Below are 16,034 nucleotides of genomic sequence, written 5' to 3' on the forward strand. Positions count from 1 at the left end.
CTCTGAGCTGGTCTCTGTACTGCATGCATACGATCGCTTCTCGCTTAGCATGATGCTTTGTCATGATAAGGATGGATGTCTTTTTTCTCTTTTCCACCTCCACATCTGTATCGGTAAACTTCGGTACCATCGTCATCTTCCTAGTGCCCTTTCCCGTTATCACCTGGGATTCCAGCATCATCCATCCATCCTTGAATTTGTTCGTTCGTTCTCTTCTTTCCATCTAGCTCCTTATTAACATTGGCATAAATCGTATAAGCACCATGTCAACAGAAGGAAAGGTGCGTGACCTAGCCCCTCGTAGACTCATCAAGTAGACAGTGCTAACAGGCCCCACAGACTATCACTTGTAAAGCCGCCATCGCTTGGGAGGCAGGTCAGTGTTTTCATCTGCTTTTGCCGAACACACGTAGGATACGACCATGCTGATAGCAGTGACCTGTACACAGGCAAGCCCCTCTCGATCGAAGAGGTCGAAGTTGCTCCACCCAAAGAAGGTGAAGTTCGAATCAAGGTTTTATAGTAGGTTGACATTTCTTTCCTATGCATACAAAGGCACAAGCTGATCATATCAATACATCCATCACAGCACTGGTATCTGTCACACGTAAAGCATCTTTGCATCTCCCTATACATACATGTATCTACTGCTCGAGCGACACTGATGTTTTGTTTCTGGGTGAACATAGCGACGCATACACCTTATCAGGCAAAGACCCCGAGGGTGCTTTCCCCGTCATTCTCGGACATGAGGGTGGTGGGATCGTAGAGTCTGTAGGTGATGGTGTTGACAATGTTAAAGTTGGTGATCACGTCGTCCCTCTCTACACCGCAGGTGAGTCGTAGTCTTGTCGCTATCATGGATACGTCTCTCTCGTGGTATCGCTCTGCTTCTGGGGTTCGCGTGCTGATGTATCCTGTGCGATGTAGAATGCAGAGAATGTAAATTTTGTAAATCAGGCAAAACCAACCTTTGTGGACGGGGTGAGTCACCACACTTATATAGATTGACAATCACTCATTCGAGACTAATGTGTCTTGACGCACCAGTCCGAGCCACTCAAGGTAAAGGTGTGATGCCAGATGGAACATCAAGGTTCAAGTGCAAAGGCAAAGACATCTTGCATTTCGTGAGTGCGACCACAACCCATCTTACTCGTACCCTACTCCATGGTGTCCTTATCAATTCACCCACGCTAACCCACCACCTCACGTCAGATGGGCACATCAACCTTCTCCCAATACACCGTCGTCTCCAAATTTTCCGTCGTCACCATTAACCCCAAGGCACCTCTCGAAAAAGCCTGTCTCCTAGGATGCGGAATCACCACAGGATACGGAGCAGCCACCAAAACACCAGGTATCGAAGATTCCAACGTCGCTGTGTTCGGTATCGGCTGTGTAGGGTTGAGTATCCTGCAGGGTGCCAAGGCGAAGAACGCCAAGAGGATTATCGCCATTGATACGAACGACAAAAAGGAGGAATGGGCCAAGAAATTCGGTGCGAGTGAGTGACTCAAATAATCCTCTCTATCCATGAGATTAGAGCGACATTTGCTTATATGTTCGTATTATGGAATAGCCGACTTTATCAACCCCACTAAACTCCCTGAAGGCAAGACCATCGTCGATTATCTCGTTGAAGAGACTGATGGGGGTCTTGATTTCACCTTTGACGCTACTGGTAATGTGAGTGGGATCGTATGGACTCCGTGCCCGCGTATCTGACTGAACTCATCACGTTGATTCACCCACAGGTCCAAGTCATGCGATCAGCTCTCGAAGCGTGCCACAAGGGTTGGGGTGTATGCAACGTCATTGGTGTCGCTCCTGCCGGTGCTGAGATCGCAACTCGACCGTGAGTCTCCTATCGACGTAGCCATCACACATCGCGTCGCTTCATGGCTGATCGTGTACTGCTGTATATCTAGATTCCAGCTTGTAAGTTGCCCTTGATATGTTGATCTTGGGTTAACTAGCTGATCATTCGTCGATGGTATAGGTGACTGGTCGAACTTGGAAAGGATCCGCTTTCGGTGGTGTCAAAGGCCGAACTGAATTACCAGGTATCGTGAATGGTAAGTCAAACCCAACTTATAGATACTCACCAACACATATGTATCATGGCGAACCACGCTGACCTATCCGGTCCTCCCCGTAGACTACCTCGCGGGTACACTCTGGGTGGACGAGTTCGTCACTCACCACCAAGACTTGGAGGGTATCAACAAAGGGTTCGATGATATGCATGTGGGTGGTTTCAACGTCATTTGTGATATTGGAGGAAGAAGAGATAAGCTGATGCGATTGATATTTGAACAGGCCGGTGATTGTATCAGATGTGTCGTCAACATGGGCTTCAACGATGCTCCTTAAGTACCCTTCTAACAAACTGGTAGTCACAGCGTGAGGTGAGATGTCAAAGCAGGTGTTGTTGTAGTCGGTAGTGAGGGTGATCATGAGACAGAAATGCATAGTCTTGAACGTAATACTTGATTTCAGCTCGAGCCGTATCTACTGCACCTGAATTCCCTCCATCTACTTGTCCATTCATAGTATGTTTCCTTTTCTCGACTAGGCCCTGTCGAGGTTATGATTTTCATGATTCTACTGGAAGCTCTGCCAAGAGTACTTGTGAGTTCTTGTTGAGATATCCACAGGCACATCTGCGCCGGACGAGGTTACCGCTCCAATTGAGCTGCAATCATTCCTAGCCACTCGGCAGTCTACTGGTCCTGCTGAAATGCAGCGAGAGACAGATCGGACTCGCCATTGTCTACCCATGTATATTTAGATATCCTTTTGACGAGGTCCACCTAGGATCATTCCACATCCTTCCTTGAAGCTTTCTTGGCCGAATTCCTCTTCTTCATCTCCAACCTCCTCTCATTCTCCTTCTTGATATACCCTTTGACCTTTGATTTCTGCTCGTTCGACGTGGGGTTGATGATTACGCTCTGCGCTGCTTGTAATATCGTTTGATGCAAGTTGTCTAAGGCTGATGAGAGGTTCTGCGAGGCTGTGCGGGAGGTTTGCGAGGTTATGAGTATTGTTGGAGGGGAAGGGAGGTAGTGGGGCTGTCATTGAGCGAGAGTCAGTCAGTTCAGCTCGCTTTTTTTCACATTGAGCGGGCACTATTTGGAAAGTACTGAAGAGAACGCATCTAGCATGGCAAGTACGCGTTGATGGCGATGAGATACCACGGAACGATCCTACTCACGGATCTACTTAGAGGCTGAAATACGAAAGCAGGTAGCCAATTACCCTTGGCTCTGCGCAGATCACACCGGATGGTCACTTTGGATTCGGTCTTATTGACGTGCTATGAGATAGACGTGTGACCACATTAGCGTGTATCTACTTGTCCTGACATGATCCGATCAACTCACCTGTCCTCCTGGTCCACTTGACCTACTTCTACTAACCACATACCCATCTTTCGGTATATCTTCGATCTTGAAATTATCTATCCACTCCCTTGCTAATCCGTGATCTGACTCTTTGACCAGGGATGATAGGGCCAGTAATTGAGAAGAAGCTTTGGCATTTAGATGAGAGGAAGTGGAGAAGGTCCTGAGTGGAGGTATATGGACTACTGTTCGATGTATATGGAGGATATCCCTTGTCCTTAGCATAGACGTGCCGCTTCTCATGCTGTTGCTTCTGAGCCTACTCCCTCTCAGCCCTATCTGGTTGTCGCCAAAATACTTCTGAATTCCTACAGATGACGATGAGGATGAGATGGATTGAAATTTGATTTGTTCTGCCAGTGATCCGGTTCGTTCCTGATTGGGATTGTGAGCTCTCATCTCGGATCTATCGGTGAAATAGTAACAATGTACCATGTACACCGGTTATTGGTCATAACCGGTATTATAATTGCCGGTCGTATACTCGATTGTCATAAAATGGGGATCACCGAATCAAACACCTAACAAAGCAAAAAGTTGAGAAAAGGAAATGACCATGACGTCCATTCCATCTTACTCGAGTATATATACATAGTCTGCATCTCATCTCATCTCATCTCATCTCATCTCATCTCAGACCTTCATCTTCTATCTCCTGCTCATACATCATCTCATAAGAGCTAGCCCCGCATCGAGCAGCCGCCATCTCATAACGAAATCATATGCGAACACACTTTTGAGCACTACGCGCCATATAAACGAAACACGCTATGACCACCCTCCCAACCTCCATCCCTCCCCTCCCCATCTCACTCATCACAGCCCTCCTGCCCCACCTCTTACCGCCCTCCCCCCTCCCTCAAGAGTTCCTCTCCAAATCACTACTCCAGCGTCTACTCTACCTTCCACCTTCACCTTCAGACCTCGACTCGCACCTATCGCCTTTCCCTGCCGACGACGCTCAACCCATCTCGACAAGGTTGAACGAGCTGTCCCACGGACACCGACTGGGAGATATACAGTATACCAAAGAATTAGACGAAGTGTACGCGAGGATAAATATCTTGCCTGAACATGATGGCCTGATAGAGAACAGCGTAGAAGTATGGCTCGAGTTCGAGTACGGTAATTCCGAGAGCAGAGGATGGGTCTACCATTCTGCTCGAATACCTTCCACCACAGCACATACCTTCGTGTCTTCCCCTGAACAGCTCTCTATAATATCAGAGACCGAAGCTCAGAATGATGATACCATTCAGTATGACATAGACAACGGGAACAACGAAGCACCCTCGGGATATTGGACAGCATTCGACTCACCCACCTCCTCACCTTCCCCTCATACCGATATACTAGACGATCAACACGTGGAAGATGCATATTGGGCGCAGTACTCCCGCCCAGCCACTGCACCTATCACGCCTGGTATACATACGCCTTCTTTCCACCCTTACTCAAAACCCAAAGCGGACACTCACGAGGAACAGGCTAAGAAGTTGACGGAGAGTCTTAAAGCTTTAGGATTAGGACATGGGGATCTGGGGACGGCGAATGGGTATTCGAAGATACATACAGAGGGGAAGAGGGGATTCTGGGTAGACGAAGAAGAGAAGGAGGAGAAGGAACATGTCGAGGAAGTAGGAAAGGAAGACAAGGTACAGGGTGTATTGCCATCGCAGGATGTACCTGTCATCCAGACGCAGGAGGTTGAAGAAGAAGAAGAAACAGGTAGTCAAGTGAAAGATCGTCTGAAATGTAAGATCCTCGTATCGCTCAATCAGATATGGAAAGAGCATATCGAAGGGTCGAGCGAGCTTGATCTGGAAGTGAAAGCGATGGAATGGTTGAACTACGGTAAAACGGTTACGGAAGATACCAATCTCACGGCATCACCGATATCGTCAAATGATGCCAAGGGAGATGTGATCGTTGGAAAGTTGGAGATACTATTCGAAATGTATCAGGTGCTTAGGGAGAAAGACGAAAAAGACAGTTTCTATAGATTACTGGAGGGGACAATAAGGAAACCACCTAGTTTGGGAGATCAGCAGGATGAATTTGGGCTCGATGATGTTCATAGGCAGAATACCTATTACGAGTAGTGGTAGGATAGGGCAATGATCTAGTATAGCTGTTCAATGACCGTATATAGTTGATCGACAAAATTACGTATAGATTTCATAGAATACCAACGAAAGGAGAGGGATTGTTGTACTGCATTGCATGTAGCTTTCATAGTTCTGAGATTGGTTGATTATACGCTGCATGTGCATTATGACGTGTAAAGGCGACTATGATTCCACTCAATCTTTCGTCTTTCCCTGCTCACTCTTCTTAGTCTCTCCTCCCTCACCTTCCTTCGCCCCGGATGTCTTCTCGTCCGTCTTCGTCGTATCGCCTTCTGTCGCTGTTGAGCCCTTCTCACTCTTCGACGCGTCTTTAGTCTCTTCCCCTGTATCTGTCTTCGCTGCTTCGGTGGTATCTGTCTTCGCGTCTGTAGCGGCAGTCGTGGACTTCCTGCCCCACATCTGTTCGAGAAGAATCATCAGTAAAGCCAAGACCTTCGATCAGACCCGGCGCCCTCTGCCCCACACCAAGACTTCATGCCCCAGCGGAGAAGAGAAAGAGGGTTTCTGGATTGACAGTGATGTCGATACTGCAATGACTCACCTTGTTCCAACCTTCCACCACACTACTCCAGATCTTACTAGGATAACTACTCAATTTCGACCAAGTCTTCTTGGTACTTCCTCCGAACGATTTGAAAGTTTTTTGGGTACTCTTCCAGAACGACAAGAAAGATTTCTCCTTTGAGGTCCACCAAGTCGATAGGTCCTGTGCTCACGAGGTATCAGTATCAGACATACTGTTGAACTCCAAAGTACTTCAGAGGATGATGTGTCCATTCAGAACGTGAGGATTAGGCTGTTATTTACTTACCTTTCTGAACTCTTTCCACCACGAGGTGTCATCCTTGCTTGCTTCGCTTGGAGCGGTATCAGCGGTATCAGGCTTCGTCCCCTCGGTGTCAGCAGCAGTTGAAGCGGTATCTTTCGCAACAGCAGTATCAGCTTTACTACCGGTATCACTAGCTGCGGCTGTACTCTGCCCAGAGGTGGATTCGTTATCACCCGATGTACTTTTCGCGTCTGCCATTGGTTTCTATGTGCTTGGAGTGGTGATTGGCTTGGTCTATGGAGTATTTTAGTGATGGTCAAGAGTTCTGTTGGAGTTGTCGGGTCAGCTTAGATAATCTACAATGTCTTGTGGTGACTTGAGATATCGTGGATGGTCAAGGTAAGTACATGGACATATGCCTGTGAAGCAATGCTCGACTCGTTAATTCCCTCTGACCTTGTCGAGCCAGTTGACGTGCTTGATACAAAGGACATATGCGAGTGAAAGGAGTGGTTTTTCTTTCCTTTGCTCCGCTTATCTGTACGAGATATCCTTTGGGCCGACTTGATCGGAATGTGTGAGGTTGTGTCGAGCGGTCAGTGAGTACTCCCCGTCGCAGAGCCAAATCGGATACTGATGGTGACGGGCGAGAGTGAACAAAGTGCATTCTCAATCCCATACGCTACTGACATTCCACCGTTACTACCTGCAATGACCATGTCGGTTGAGCGACACGCTGTCCCTGTCCATCAGCCACTGGTCTATTCCCACCCACCATCCATTATGCTCTTTCCGAAACGCCTCACTATCCACCCGACACTTAGGGGACCAGCGATCGTACAAAGGATGATACCCCAGTTGACTATCAGGAACTCATCTTCGTTCAACAGTGGGTTTGGTGTATTATAAGCGATTTGAGAGATCCTAAATGAAGAATGTACATCAATTATTATCCTCAGTTGGTCATTAACGTAATCAATCAACTCACAATAATCCTATCTCACCCCTCGCAACCATTGCGCAACCCAGGAATGCTGCTCCTCTCCAAGATGAAGTGTCGGTCGTTCCAGTCGAAGCATCTTGAGTCTTGTTCGATTTCGGCCAGAAGAGTAGCCAAACACCACAAGCCACTTTACCGATACACATCAGAATAGCGTAGATAATCCCTCGCCAGATGATCCGCCCCTTCCAGAGCGGTACGAACGGTATGCAGTATCCGATCGACCCGAAGAAAATCGGGACGAAGACATACGTGAGGATAGGGGTCAGGAACCTCTCAAATGATGATCGCAGTGTATGGCTCATGTGCCCCGGTTCAGATTCAGCCAAAGGCGGAGCGCCGAATGAGAATGGAACGATGTCCCGCGAGCGCGAGTGAGAGGAGGATGCACGCCCAGGAAATGTGTGGAGACGCCTCAAGCCAAGTTCTCGAGAGTCAACCTGGTTGATGATACCTTCTTCGGTTGATTTGCGGTTGTCTTTCGCCTTCGGAGCTGTGTCCGCGGCATCGGACAGGTAGGCACATGCCAGACCTGCTACGTATGCGCCATAGAGAGGGGAAGTCCCGGCGAACCCAGCTGCAGCTATCATGCTGATGAAGAAGACCGCCATCAACCCGACCAACATTGACTCGCCGCCCCATGTGGCGTCTTTCCACCTGCCAGATCGTCGCAATTTGCCGTATAGCGGCTTGAGGACGAACCGGGTCAGGGGAATCAACACGATCCCCAATCCTATGGTCACACCTATGGTCCGTCCTACATTCTTCCCGATCGAGGAGTTCCCGCCGGAGGAGTTCTCGCCTAAATTACCGAGGATACTAGCGAGGACGAACGCGACCACATCGTCCATGACTGCTGCTGATAGTAGCGCTGTGCCCAGCTTGCTTTGCCTCAGGTCGAAACCCACTGATGCTGGGTTGAGCACGGACAAGGAGGTTCCGAGAGAAGTGGAAGACGATGCGGCACCCGCTGCGAAAGCATGGAGTGGCGAGAAGGAAGCGAGTGGGATGAGGATGAATGACAGGCCGATGGGAAGGAGGATACCCGTTAGGGCTATGCAGAGTGAAAGTGGGAGGAGGGATATGACGTTGGAGAATGAGGAGGTGAGGCCGCCTAGAATAACGTCAATGACCAGGTCAGCATCGATTTACGCAAGTTTTTGGCTCCACCGCGTCCGTGTTATTAGATAGTTTCGATATACTCACCCTCAAATACGATCAAGAGCAATCCGACATACCCAACGGCTATGAAAGCCTCCTCCCAACTTTCTTCAAGCCATCCTGCGAGCGGAGTACCATAGATGATCCCGATGAGGATCTGCCCCAGGAGCTGAGCACTAAGCAGGTGTTGAGACATCCAGCCGAACAGGTTGAGGAGGTAGATCCATGATGAGAGGATTATCAGTTGGACGATGGTAGGTTCATGATACGTAAAAGAAGACCACATCCATATGGGTCTATGAATCTGCTTTCGGTCTGATTGCTGTTGGATATAGTCTTGCGATCTGAGAGGTAGTAGATGTGAGTTTGGAGTGGATGTGGATGCGGATGTGGATGTGGATGAGGATGAGGATGAGGATGAACACAACCCCATCGCCAAGCGTACCAAGCCCTTTTACGTAATTCTTGTGGGAAAGAGGACTTGAAAGAGCACAGTCAAATGAAAGTCCCCTTTTTTACAGTTCACTTGTACGTCTATCATTATTGCATTGCATACCCTCTGCAAGCAGTCGTGTATCAAGTTGATATCATATATGCAAATGAGTGCACGGAATGTATAGAACATATATATATATATATATACACACAATGATTGCCCTTGGGTTGTCTACCTATGTTGTAATTGCACAAGAATATTCGGTCGACTGATCACAGAATCTCAAGGTTGAGGCCGACGCCGGCATCCAGGTCAAGGGGATTATGTCCCTCTGTTCGGTTAGCCACGAATCCTTGAGGGAAGTGCTTCGCTTTGACCACCTCGGTGTAATTTCTACGGCATGGGTGGATCAGCTTACCAAGTTCATCTGGTGGCCAGAGAGTCGTGACCTTACCTCAGCACACACATGTCTCCACCACTTGGACCGACGTGCGCGCAATGGACGTTGGGCCGGAAAGGTAACATCGGAGTGTGCAGGTATCTACATCCGAGGTTGTTCTCTCCGAGTCTGCCACACAAACCGATTAGCCTGGGAGAATTGTAGATGTGCTATGGTGAAGGCTCACTCACCTGTAGAATTGACCTAGTGACAGACCGTTGAGGAACGTCATACATTGGTCAAAGTTCTCGTATTGCTGATTTACACCAGTGCAGTGTTCAAGCGCCGCATTGCAGGTACTTTGGGCGAGGTATTGCTGCAAGATGTAAGTACCGTTGGAGAAACCGGTGAGGTTCTGTACTCGTTTTGCCATGTGAGGAATCAATTGGCTATTGGAAGACTCCAATTAGCATCGTATCTTGCAAGGAGGACAAGAGGAAACGCACGGTACGATTAAATCTGTTGCCCAAGCCCATCTTCTGAATATCAAATCGTACTCTTGCACTTGGAATTCATCGTTGATGTTGAAAAGAGCGTCGATCTGACAGGCATTGTGGAGTTAAGTCATTCCACTGAGTATGAGACAGACACATCCGAAGCTTCACGGCGTAACTCACTTCAACAGGGAAACTTTGGTTGAGAGCTCCGTAGAAGACTGTAGCGAAGCAGATGTCATTCTCGTCAGAGAGATTGAAAGCTGGTTGACAATGACTCACACTGGAACTTGACACCCACAAATACGGTGTTTCCTTGAGCTATAGCTGCGTGAAGCTGGGAAACGGGTTGGAGCCGTCAGTCTCATGATCGAAAGAGTATACTGGGGTCACTCTATAGACCTACCTCATAGCTTACGGGATTCCCGATAGGTGAAGGCTCCATTGGGTCTTTGGCAAGGTTCACGAATAGACCGAAGAGCTACGCAATTATACCGTTAAGCCTCAAAGGCGCTTGCAAGGTCCGATAGTTATGATTGGCTCACATATTCGCTACGATGGAGTCAAGCCGGCATGAGAATGAGCGGAATATATGGGCATAAAAGTGGTCGAAGTCAAAGGAGCTACTCACGTTGCCAGTTCCCTTCCATCGAAGTCGGTGGAGACTAATACAAACAGTGATTTTGGTAAGTAATCGCGTTCATGTTTGATTATGACCCATGTCGGGATGAAGACCTACCGTCGACCGTCCCTTTCACATCCTCCGCGAACAAGGTACTGAACGCAGGTAGATCAGCATCAAGCTCGGTATCGGCAGAGAAAAATGGAAGACGGGGAGCTACATACCTGTTGACCGAAGCAGCGACTTCTGTGTTTCTAGGGTACAGATAATTATCCAAGAAGTTGGCCACCGTACCTATAGCTTGGTCTGATGGTATCGCCCCATTGACAAGGACGGCAGCTGAGGCAAGACCTAGGACAGTGAGTATTTTCGAGATCATTTTGATATGAAATTATATATTGTGGATGATTATAGAGTATTGGATGTGACGAGCGAAACAAAGAAGGCTTATGATTCTCAAATTCCTGAATACATGCATATATATACACCACGAGCCATTTTTAGGTATGCAATAGCGATGCGACATTTCATTCTCCTCGAAAAAAGGACGATGAGTACTGGCCTTCTGGTGTATACGCAAGACCAAGCTTCGGGACCGAGCCCAGGTCGGAATCGTTTCAGATGACCGTTATCCCTTCTGAGTTCCTGTGCTGTTGAGGGGTCCTCTATCAGTCAATTTTAGCTCTGATCGATATGACACGGAGCATCAATAAGGCTGATTAGATTAAATTGATGAGATCGATCACACATGTCAATAAGGGTTTTCAGTTCCGGATAAAGTCAGTGCGGCCGATGGGCGATAATTAATCAGATACAAGACTAAAACATGCATGATGGCGACTTTCCGATCGGACACGCTGTTGGGGCGAGTCGATGGCCCGGCTGTGCTAGTTTTGCGAGCATTACTACATGTACTATGCCCCCGCTTATACGGTTTCCTTCTCTTCGACTGCTCCTTGACCACCCAGAAGTGGGACTTGCGCTTCGTCCACGTCTTTCGTACCCTCTTCGGAGATATTTGTGATTTTCTTAGGGGGTATCCAGCTGGTCAAGTATCTCAATGTATCAGCGGAAGATGACTAATAAACGTAAATTCATCCGAAGGAATGACAAGCTCACACTTCGTTATACCTCCACCACTGATTGAATTTACCGAACCACACAGCCGCCAAAGCTGTACCGCCAAATACCACCGGCACAGTGATGAACACGGTCACTGGGGTGATTGATAGCCATTCGAACGCGGGTACAAAGTATGAAATCGACTCGATGATTACTATACTGGTGAAGAGGGAGAAGAGCGAAGATAGGAAGATGGGTCTAGGGAAGGAAGGGTATTCGTTGGGTATTTGGACGGGTGCTGCTTCGGAGGATGGATCGATAGAACGGCTGACGGGCTCGTGAGCCAGTGAGTATTCAAATCGGAGTGTCATTGCGGTCTGTCAAGTCCAACATTTTGTGGCTTAGCGATGTATTCGAGCGATGTATCGGTCGAGAACTTACGAGAACAGCGGGAACCATGATCCCAAAGATTTCCCCAAAGATCAACATCAACGATAATACCCAATCACTCGCGAAAGTCATGTTCTCCTTGTCATCATCATTCTTTTGACTCTCGTCTTGCGAGTCTCCAGCGAACATGTTCACCACCACGCCGACCACAAGGGTTATGACCGGAACGACAGCCTAAAGGTTTCATGATGTGTCAGGCTCATGCGTAACGAAAGGAGATCAAGTGGACTTACAAGATAAGCAGAGACGAATTGGACGATCCTCCTAATGCTCATCATTGGGAACCTCATCGTAGATATCGAGCTGATCACGTATGACGCTGCGAGGATAGGGTGGAACGTTGTGTAGCCTGCCCAAGTGGAATACAGGATCCCTGCTGTTACTGACAACGAGAGTAGTTGACGGACGATCTCTTTCTTCCAGGCTGCCTTCTTGTCCCCTTCGAATTCAATGGCCAGTCGGATGCTGGAGTCGGGTTTGGGTTGATGGTATCTTACAGATCTAGGGGTGGGAAAAGCGATGTCCGAGGTCTGAGTTCGTACATCATTATCAGTGGAACTCAATGTTAAGAAAAAGAGCAGTTGACACTTACATATCTGATAGTTCCGGTAAACATCGCGAGCATCATGATGGACCATACGACATCAAGGACCGATTGCGATGAGATTCTAGGCAAGACATAGACCAGGAACACGTGGATTCCCATAATGACCGTGAATAGTGATATGAAAGCGGCGATTTGCTTGGCCTTCTTCGTAGCAGTCAGGGAGCGCCATCTCTTCAGACCCTCCGAAATCACTGAAGGAGTTGGTGTGGTAGCTGATGATGGCGCAGAGTGGGGATTGAGGGGAAGAGCAGATACCGCTCGCCATACCTAACGATAGGAAATACAGGTCAGATATGGGTAGAGTGGTGCCAAGGTGGGAGACTCACGTTCAAGGCTTTGTAGCTCGCTATGGCGATTGCGGGTATGGTCGCGAGCTGAACCAGGATGGGATGGAGTTGAAGCATAGGGTGTTCGTTGATATCCATGTTGAGGGTGGGTTATTTCGCTGAGAATTGGCAAAAGGTGAAGGTGAAGATGATAATCAAGTTGACTCGACGGAGGATATGTTTGAACCTGTGGAGCGATAAGATGCTTAACACAGCAACTGCAATATTAACGTTATTTTTGGGTTTCAGCTGTTTCTCCGTCTTACGGCCGATGTGTAGTGACGACCGGCCACTTTACCATACTCAGATAACTTCCCAAGCAAGGATGCATGGGATGCAACACTCGAATATAGCCAACTCGACTTCCCCTTCGCAGCGAAAGGACCCTTTGGTGGCTCATAAAACGTATCAAAGCAATTATAGATACATGCACGATTTCCATTCCCATGCTCGAAAACGATATAAATCAATATAAAGATATACTACATCCCTACGGGAATGGTCAGCTAGATAAACGATTATCTCGGCGTGTTATCAAAGCAAACAACTCTCTATCTGATGCTCAGGTAACCGTATGTACAGGAACAGGAACAAGAAGTATACTTAGAATTCTACTTATGAGTTAATTCGGATTCGGAAGTTACGGAAGTACGTGTTTTGCTCCTTGGGTGAGGCCCATTGTTCCGTATGTCCCCCGAAGAACGTCGAGAAGAACAGTCCTACAAACCCACGTTCACAGGCTACGTTGGATAGATGACGTTGGGGTCTTGAAATAGACTCGACAAGGGGAGGAACGGGCAGCAGGATACCTGGGGCTTTAGGAGCTGGAGGGGGTGGGGGAGGTGGGGGAGGCGGAGTCGGTGCTTTGGGAGCGGGAGGTGGGGGAGGTGGTGGTGGAGGCGGAGGAGGAGCAGGAGCAGGTTTAGGGGCGGGTGGTTTGGGTGCAGGAGGAGGGGGTGGAGGGGGCGGCGCAGGTTTAGCTACTGGTGCTTTGGGCGCAGGAGCCTTGGGCGGTGGGACCACAGGTTTGGCCTTGGGCGGAGGAGTGGGTTTAGCAGGAGGTGGGACTGGTTTTGGGGGAACGACAGGCTTGACAGGAGGTTTGGGTGGTGGCTTGACAGGAGCCTTGGGCTTGGGAGGAGGCGCCTTCACAGGTTTCTTCACTGGTGCTTTGAGAGCATCCACATCGGTAGCTTCGGGATCAGCGGCCGCAAGAGGATCAAGAGTGGAACCGTTGGTAGGGGCATCGACTGGAAGTACATCATTTGACGCAACGTCGGTTGGTATGGAGACGTCACCAGCGGTGTAGGTCGGCACGAACTCGGTGATCATAGCGTCCGGAACATCTTGACGTTTCATAGCCCTCTTCTCAGCTGGGGGGTCATCGGCAGGCGGATCTTCAGGAGCAGCAGTAACGGTGACGGTTTCGGTGACGGTAGCAGTTGCCAAAGCGGTAGGGAAGGTGACAACTTCGGTGAACTGATACGTATAGACGTCACCGGGGGTACCAGTCATGATCGTTTGAGGACTACCACCGTTGTAGCCTGGATCACCAGGGTAACCATTGATTCCTTTCCAATGCCCATCGTCAAATGGAGCTCGCTTGGTTTTGTCGGTCACACCAAACCATTTCTTCACCATCTTCACTAAGGAGTTTTCGGATTGTTCAGCCGTCTCAGCCTCAGGCTCTTCCGTCGATCTGATCTTCAGGCCTTGGGCTTCGGTATCAGCGGTGACAGAGAGCCAATCTTCAGTGATGAATGTATCCGCATCTTCTTCTGGCGTGTCTCGTTTGAAAGGCGCCAAACCATTCCACAAAGCAGCACTGTTGCCCATCCCAGCGAGACATGTTTCCGTAGTATCACGATAGAAGACGTCATCGGCGTGGACCACAAGTTTACCGTTAATCCAGATGTTAAAACCACCGTCGTTCTTTCCCGGTGTGTTGAGCCATACATCTTGACGGATATCTGTCCAAGCTCCTCGCGCGAAGGACCACGACCCTCTGCCTATACTCAAGCCATATGGCGTACTGCAGTCTGAGAAGGGCGGGGATCTGCACAGCCGCTGAGTCTGTCTATGTCGAGGGGCGTACTGTGTGCAGGAAAGGGATTGGCGTCAGTCGAATGGTGTGAATGCTTGACCACACTCACGAGATACAATTCACCATGACCGTTTTCTCTCCACATCATCCGTGTACTGAAACAGCTATGCACATCATACCGGGTCAGCACTTGTTACGAATCAGTGGACAATGTTACTCACTCCCTAGCATCGACTCCACCAGCACAACCCGCATGACCACCATACAGCCCCGGCAACTTCCCACCTTTCACGAAATCGAAATCCCTAGGGAAAAACACGCTGTACTCCAGCGTCGCATTATGCACCCTACGCATGTTGATGGGGTGTGCATAGAACGTCGACCCTCCTCTAGGGTTGTTGCCTGGGTTCATCGATCCAGCCGGATACGTTACACGTAACGAGTTTATCGAAGGATCCCAGTCATTCGCCGATACCGACTGTGTAGATATATCCCCAGCGTCAGACGGTGGTGAGGGCGATCCTGCCAGTACTTCCATATTCTGTGATCCGGCTGAGAAATTGGATATGGAGAACGAGCTGAGATCGCTGAATTGCGCGTCGGACTCCCACTGAGTTCCTGCTATAGGGTATGTGTCGTCATCCTCATCCCCATATAACGGTGTTCCCTCTGCTGAGTAGGCAGTACCATCGTCCACGTACGACGGCGTGTACGATGAAGAAGCGAAAGAGGATGATGCTGCCGATGCGTCGAATGGCTGCTGCATCGCACCATTGTTATCAGAAGAAGACTGAGGTAGGGGCGCTGCGTCGGCTACCAGAAGAGCGGCCGAGAGAACCGTCAAGGTCGTGGTGATCCATCGGTTAGTGTTGGGCATGGCGTCGAATTGATTTTGCTATTCAAGTCGACCAGCGACGGTGTTCTCTTTTTTGTTTTATGAAAGGTCGACTTCAAGTCTTTTTAGCGGAATGAAAGAATAAGGGTTTTCGGTCTGGTGAAGGACCAAAGGAGGGTGAGGAGAGGTGAGAGGATGAGGGAGACATTATTGGTGTGCAATCTCGAGTGCTTATATGTATAAGCAAGCTTAGTGGTAAGATCTATGAGCAGGAAGCATCGTGCGATGCAATCGAGACTTGGGCTTTGTC

At 48.9% G+C, this 16,034-nt stretch overlaps 8 protein-coding genes across 8 annotated transcripts; 2 read left to right on the plus strand and 6 right to left on the minus strand.

Moving 5' to 3' along the window:
- Positions 1 to 263: 263 nt before the first annotated feature.
- On the plus strand, positions 264 to 2,376 carry I302_104680 (S-(hydroxymethyl)glutathione dehydrogenase; the record flags this gene model as incomplete). The annotated part of the gene is made up of 14 exons (XM_065869929.1): positions 264 to 281; positions 340 to 376; positions 450 to 522; positions 590 to 607; positions 690 to 835; positions 931 to 984; positions 1,051 to 1,130; positions 1,219 to 1,507; positions 1,583 to 1,689; positions 1,758 to 1,858; positions 1,932 to 1,941; positions 2,003 to 2,078; positions 2,162 to 2,250; positions 2,323 to 2,376. 14 exons carry the CDS (start codon positions 264 to 266, stop codon positions 2,374 to 2,376), a joined length of 1,152 nt encoding a protein of 383 aa, XP_065726001.1.
- Positions 2,377 to 2,822: 446 nt separating this feature from the next.
- On the minus strand, positions 2,823 to 3,653 carry I302_104681 (uncharacterized protein; the record flags this gene model as incomplete). The annotated part of the gene is made up of 3 exons (XM_019195818.1): positions 2,823 to 3,077; positions 3,221 to 3,322; positions 3,390 to 3,653. The coding sequence occupies 3 exons, from the start codon at positions 3,651 to 3,653 to the stop codon at positions 2,823 to 2,825; spliced, it is 621 nt and encodes a 206-aa protein (XP_019042641.1).
- Positions 3,654 to 4,180: 527 nt separating this feature from the next.
- Positions 4,181 to 5,512, plus strand: I302_104682 (uncharacterized protein; the record flags this gene model as incomplete). The annotated part of the gene is made up of 1 exon (XM_019195817.1): positions 4,181 to 5,512. The coding sequence occupies one exon, from the start codon at positions 4,181 to 4,183 to the stop codon at positions 5,510 to 5,512; it is 1,332 nt and encodes a 443-aa protein (XP_019042640.1).
- Positions 5,513 to 5,713: 201 nt separating this feature from the next.
- I302_104683 (uncharacterized protein) lies at positions 5,714 to 6,566 on the minus strand (the record flags this gene model as incomplete). The annotated part of the gene is made up of 3 exons (XM_019195816.1): positions 5,714 to 5,938; positions 6,081 to 6,245; positions 6,351 to 6,566. The coding sequence occupies 3 exons, from the start codon at positions 6,564 to 6,566 to the stop codon at positions 5,714 to 5,716; spliced, it is 606 nt and encodes a 201-aa protein (XP_019042639.1).
- Positions 6,567 to 7,069: 503 nt separating this feature from the next.
- Positions 7,070 to 8,755, minus strand: I302_104684 (uncharacterized protein; the record flags this gene model as incomplete). Its single annotated transcript, XM_019195815.2, has 3 exons — positions 7,070 to 7,232; positions 7,297 to 8,422; positions 8,515 to 8,755. The coding sequence occupies 3 exons, from the start codon at positions 8,753 to 8,755 to the stop codon at positions 7,070 to 7,072; spliced, it is 1,530 nt and encodes a 509-aa protein (XP_019042638.2).
- Positions 8,756 to 9,177: 422 nt separating this feature from the next.
- I302_104685 (uncharacterized protein) lies at positions 9,178 to 10,779 on the minus strand (the record flags this gene model as incomplete). Its single annotated transcript, XM_065869930.1, has 11 exons — positions 9,178 to 9,298; positions 9,360 to 9,473; positions 9,536 to 9,733; positions 9,791 to 9,885; positions 9,962 to 9,999; positions 10,061 to 10,115; positions 10,185 to 10,259; positions 10,324 to 10,330; positions 10,410 to 10,443; positions 10,518 to 10,555; positions 10,625 to 10,779. 11 exons carry the CDS (start codon positions 10,777 to 10,779, stop codon positions 9,178 to 9,180), a joined length of 930 nt encoding a protein of 309 aa, XP_065726002.1.
- Positions 10,780 to 11,326: 547 nt separating this feature from the next.
- I302_104686 (uncharacterized protein) lies at positions 11,327 to 12,944 on the minus strand (the record flags this gene model as incomplete). Its single annotated transcript, XM_019195813.1, has 6 exons — positions 11,327 to 11,444; positions 11,520 to 11,839; positions 11,904 to 12,086; positions 12,146 to 12,442; positions 12,505 to 12,786; positions 12,846 to 12,944. 6 exons carry the CDS (start codon positions 12,942 to 12,944, stop codon positions 11,327 to 11,329), a joined length of 1,299 nt encoding a protein of 432 aa, XP_019042636.1.
- A 516-nt stretch (positions 12,945 to 13,460) lies between these two features.
- On the minus strand, positions 13,461 to 15,766 carry I302_104687 (uncharacterized protein; the record flags this gene model as incomplete). The annotated part of the gene is made up of 3 exons (XM_019195812.1): positions 13,461 to 14,939; positions 14,999 to 15,053; positions 15,111 to 15,766. The coding sequence occupies 3 exons, from the start codon at positions 15,764 to 15,766 to the stop codon at positions 13,461 to 13,463; spliced, it is 2,190 nt and encodes a 729-aa protein (XP_019042635.1).
- Positions 15,767 to 16,034: the final 268 nt, after the last annotated feature.

Source organism: Kwoniella bestiolae, chromosome 3 (assembly GCF_000512585.2).
Source record: "Kwoniella bestiolae CBS 10118 chromosome 3, complete sequence".
In the NCBI taxonomy this organism is placed as follows: domain Eukaryota; kingdom Fungi; phylum Basidiomycota; class Tremellomycetes; order Tremellales; family Cryptococcaceae; genus Kwoniella; species Kwoniella bestiolae.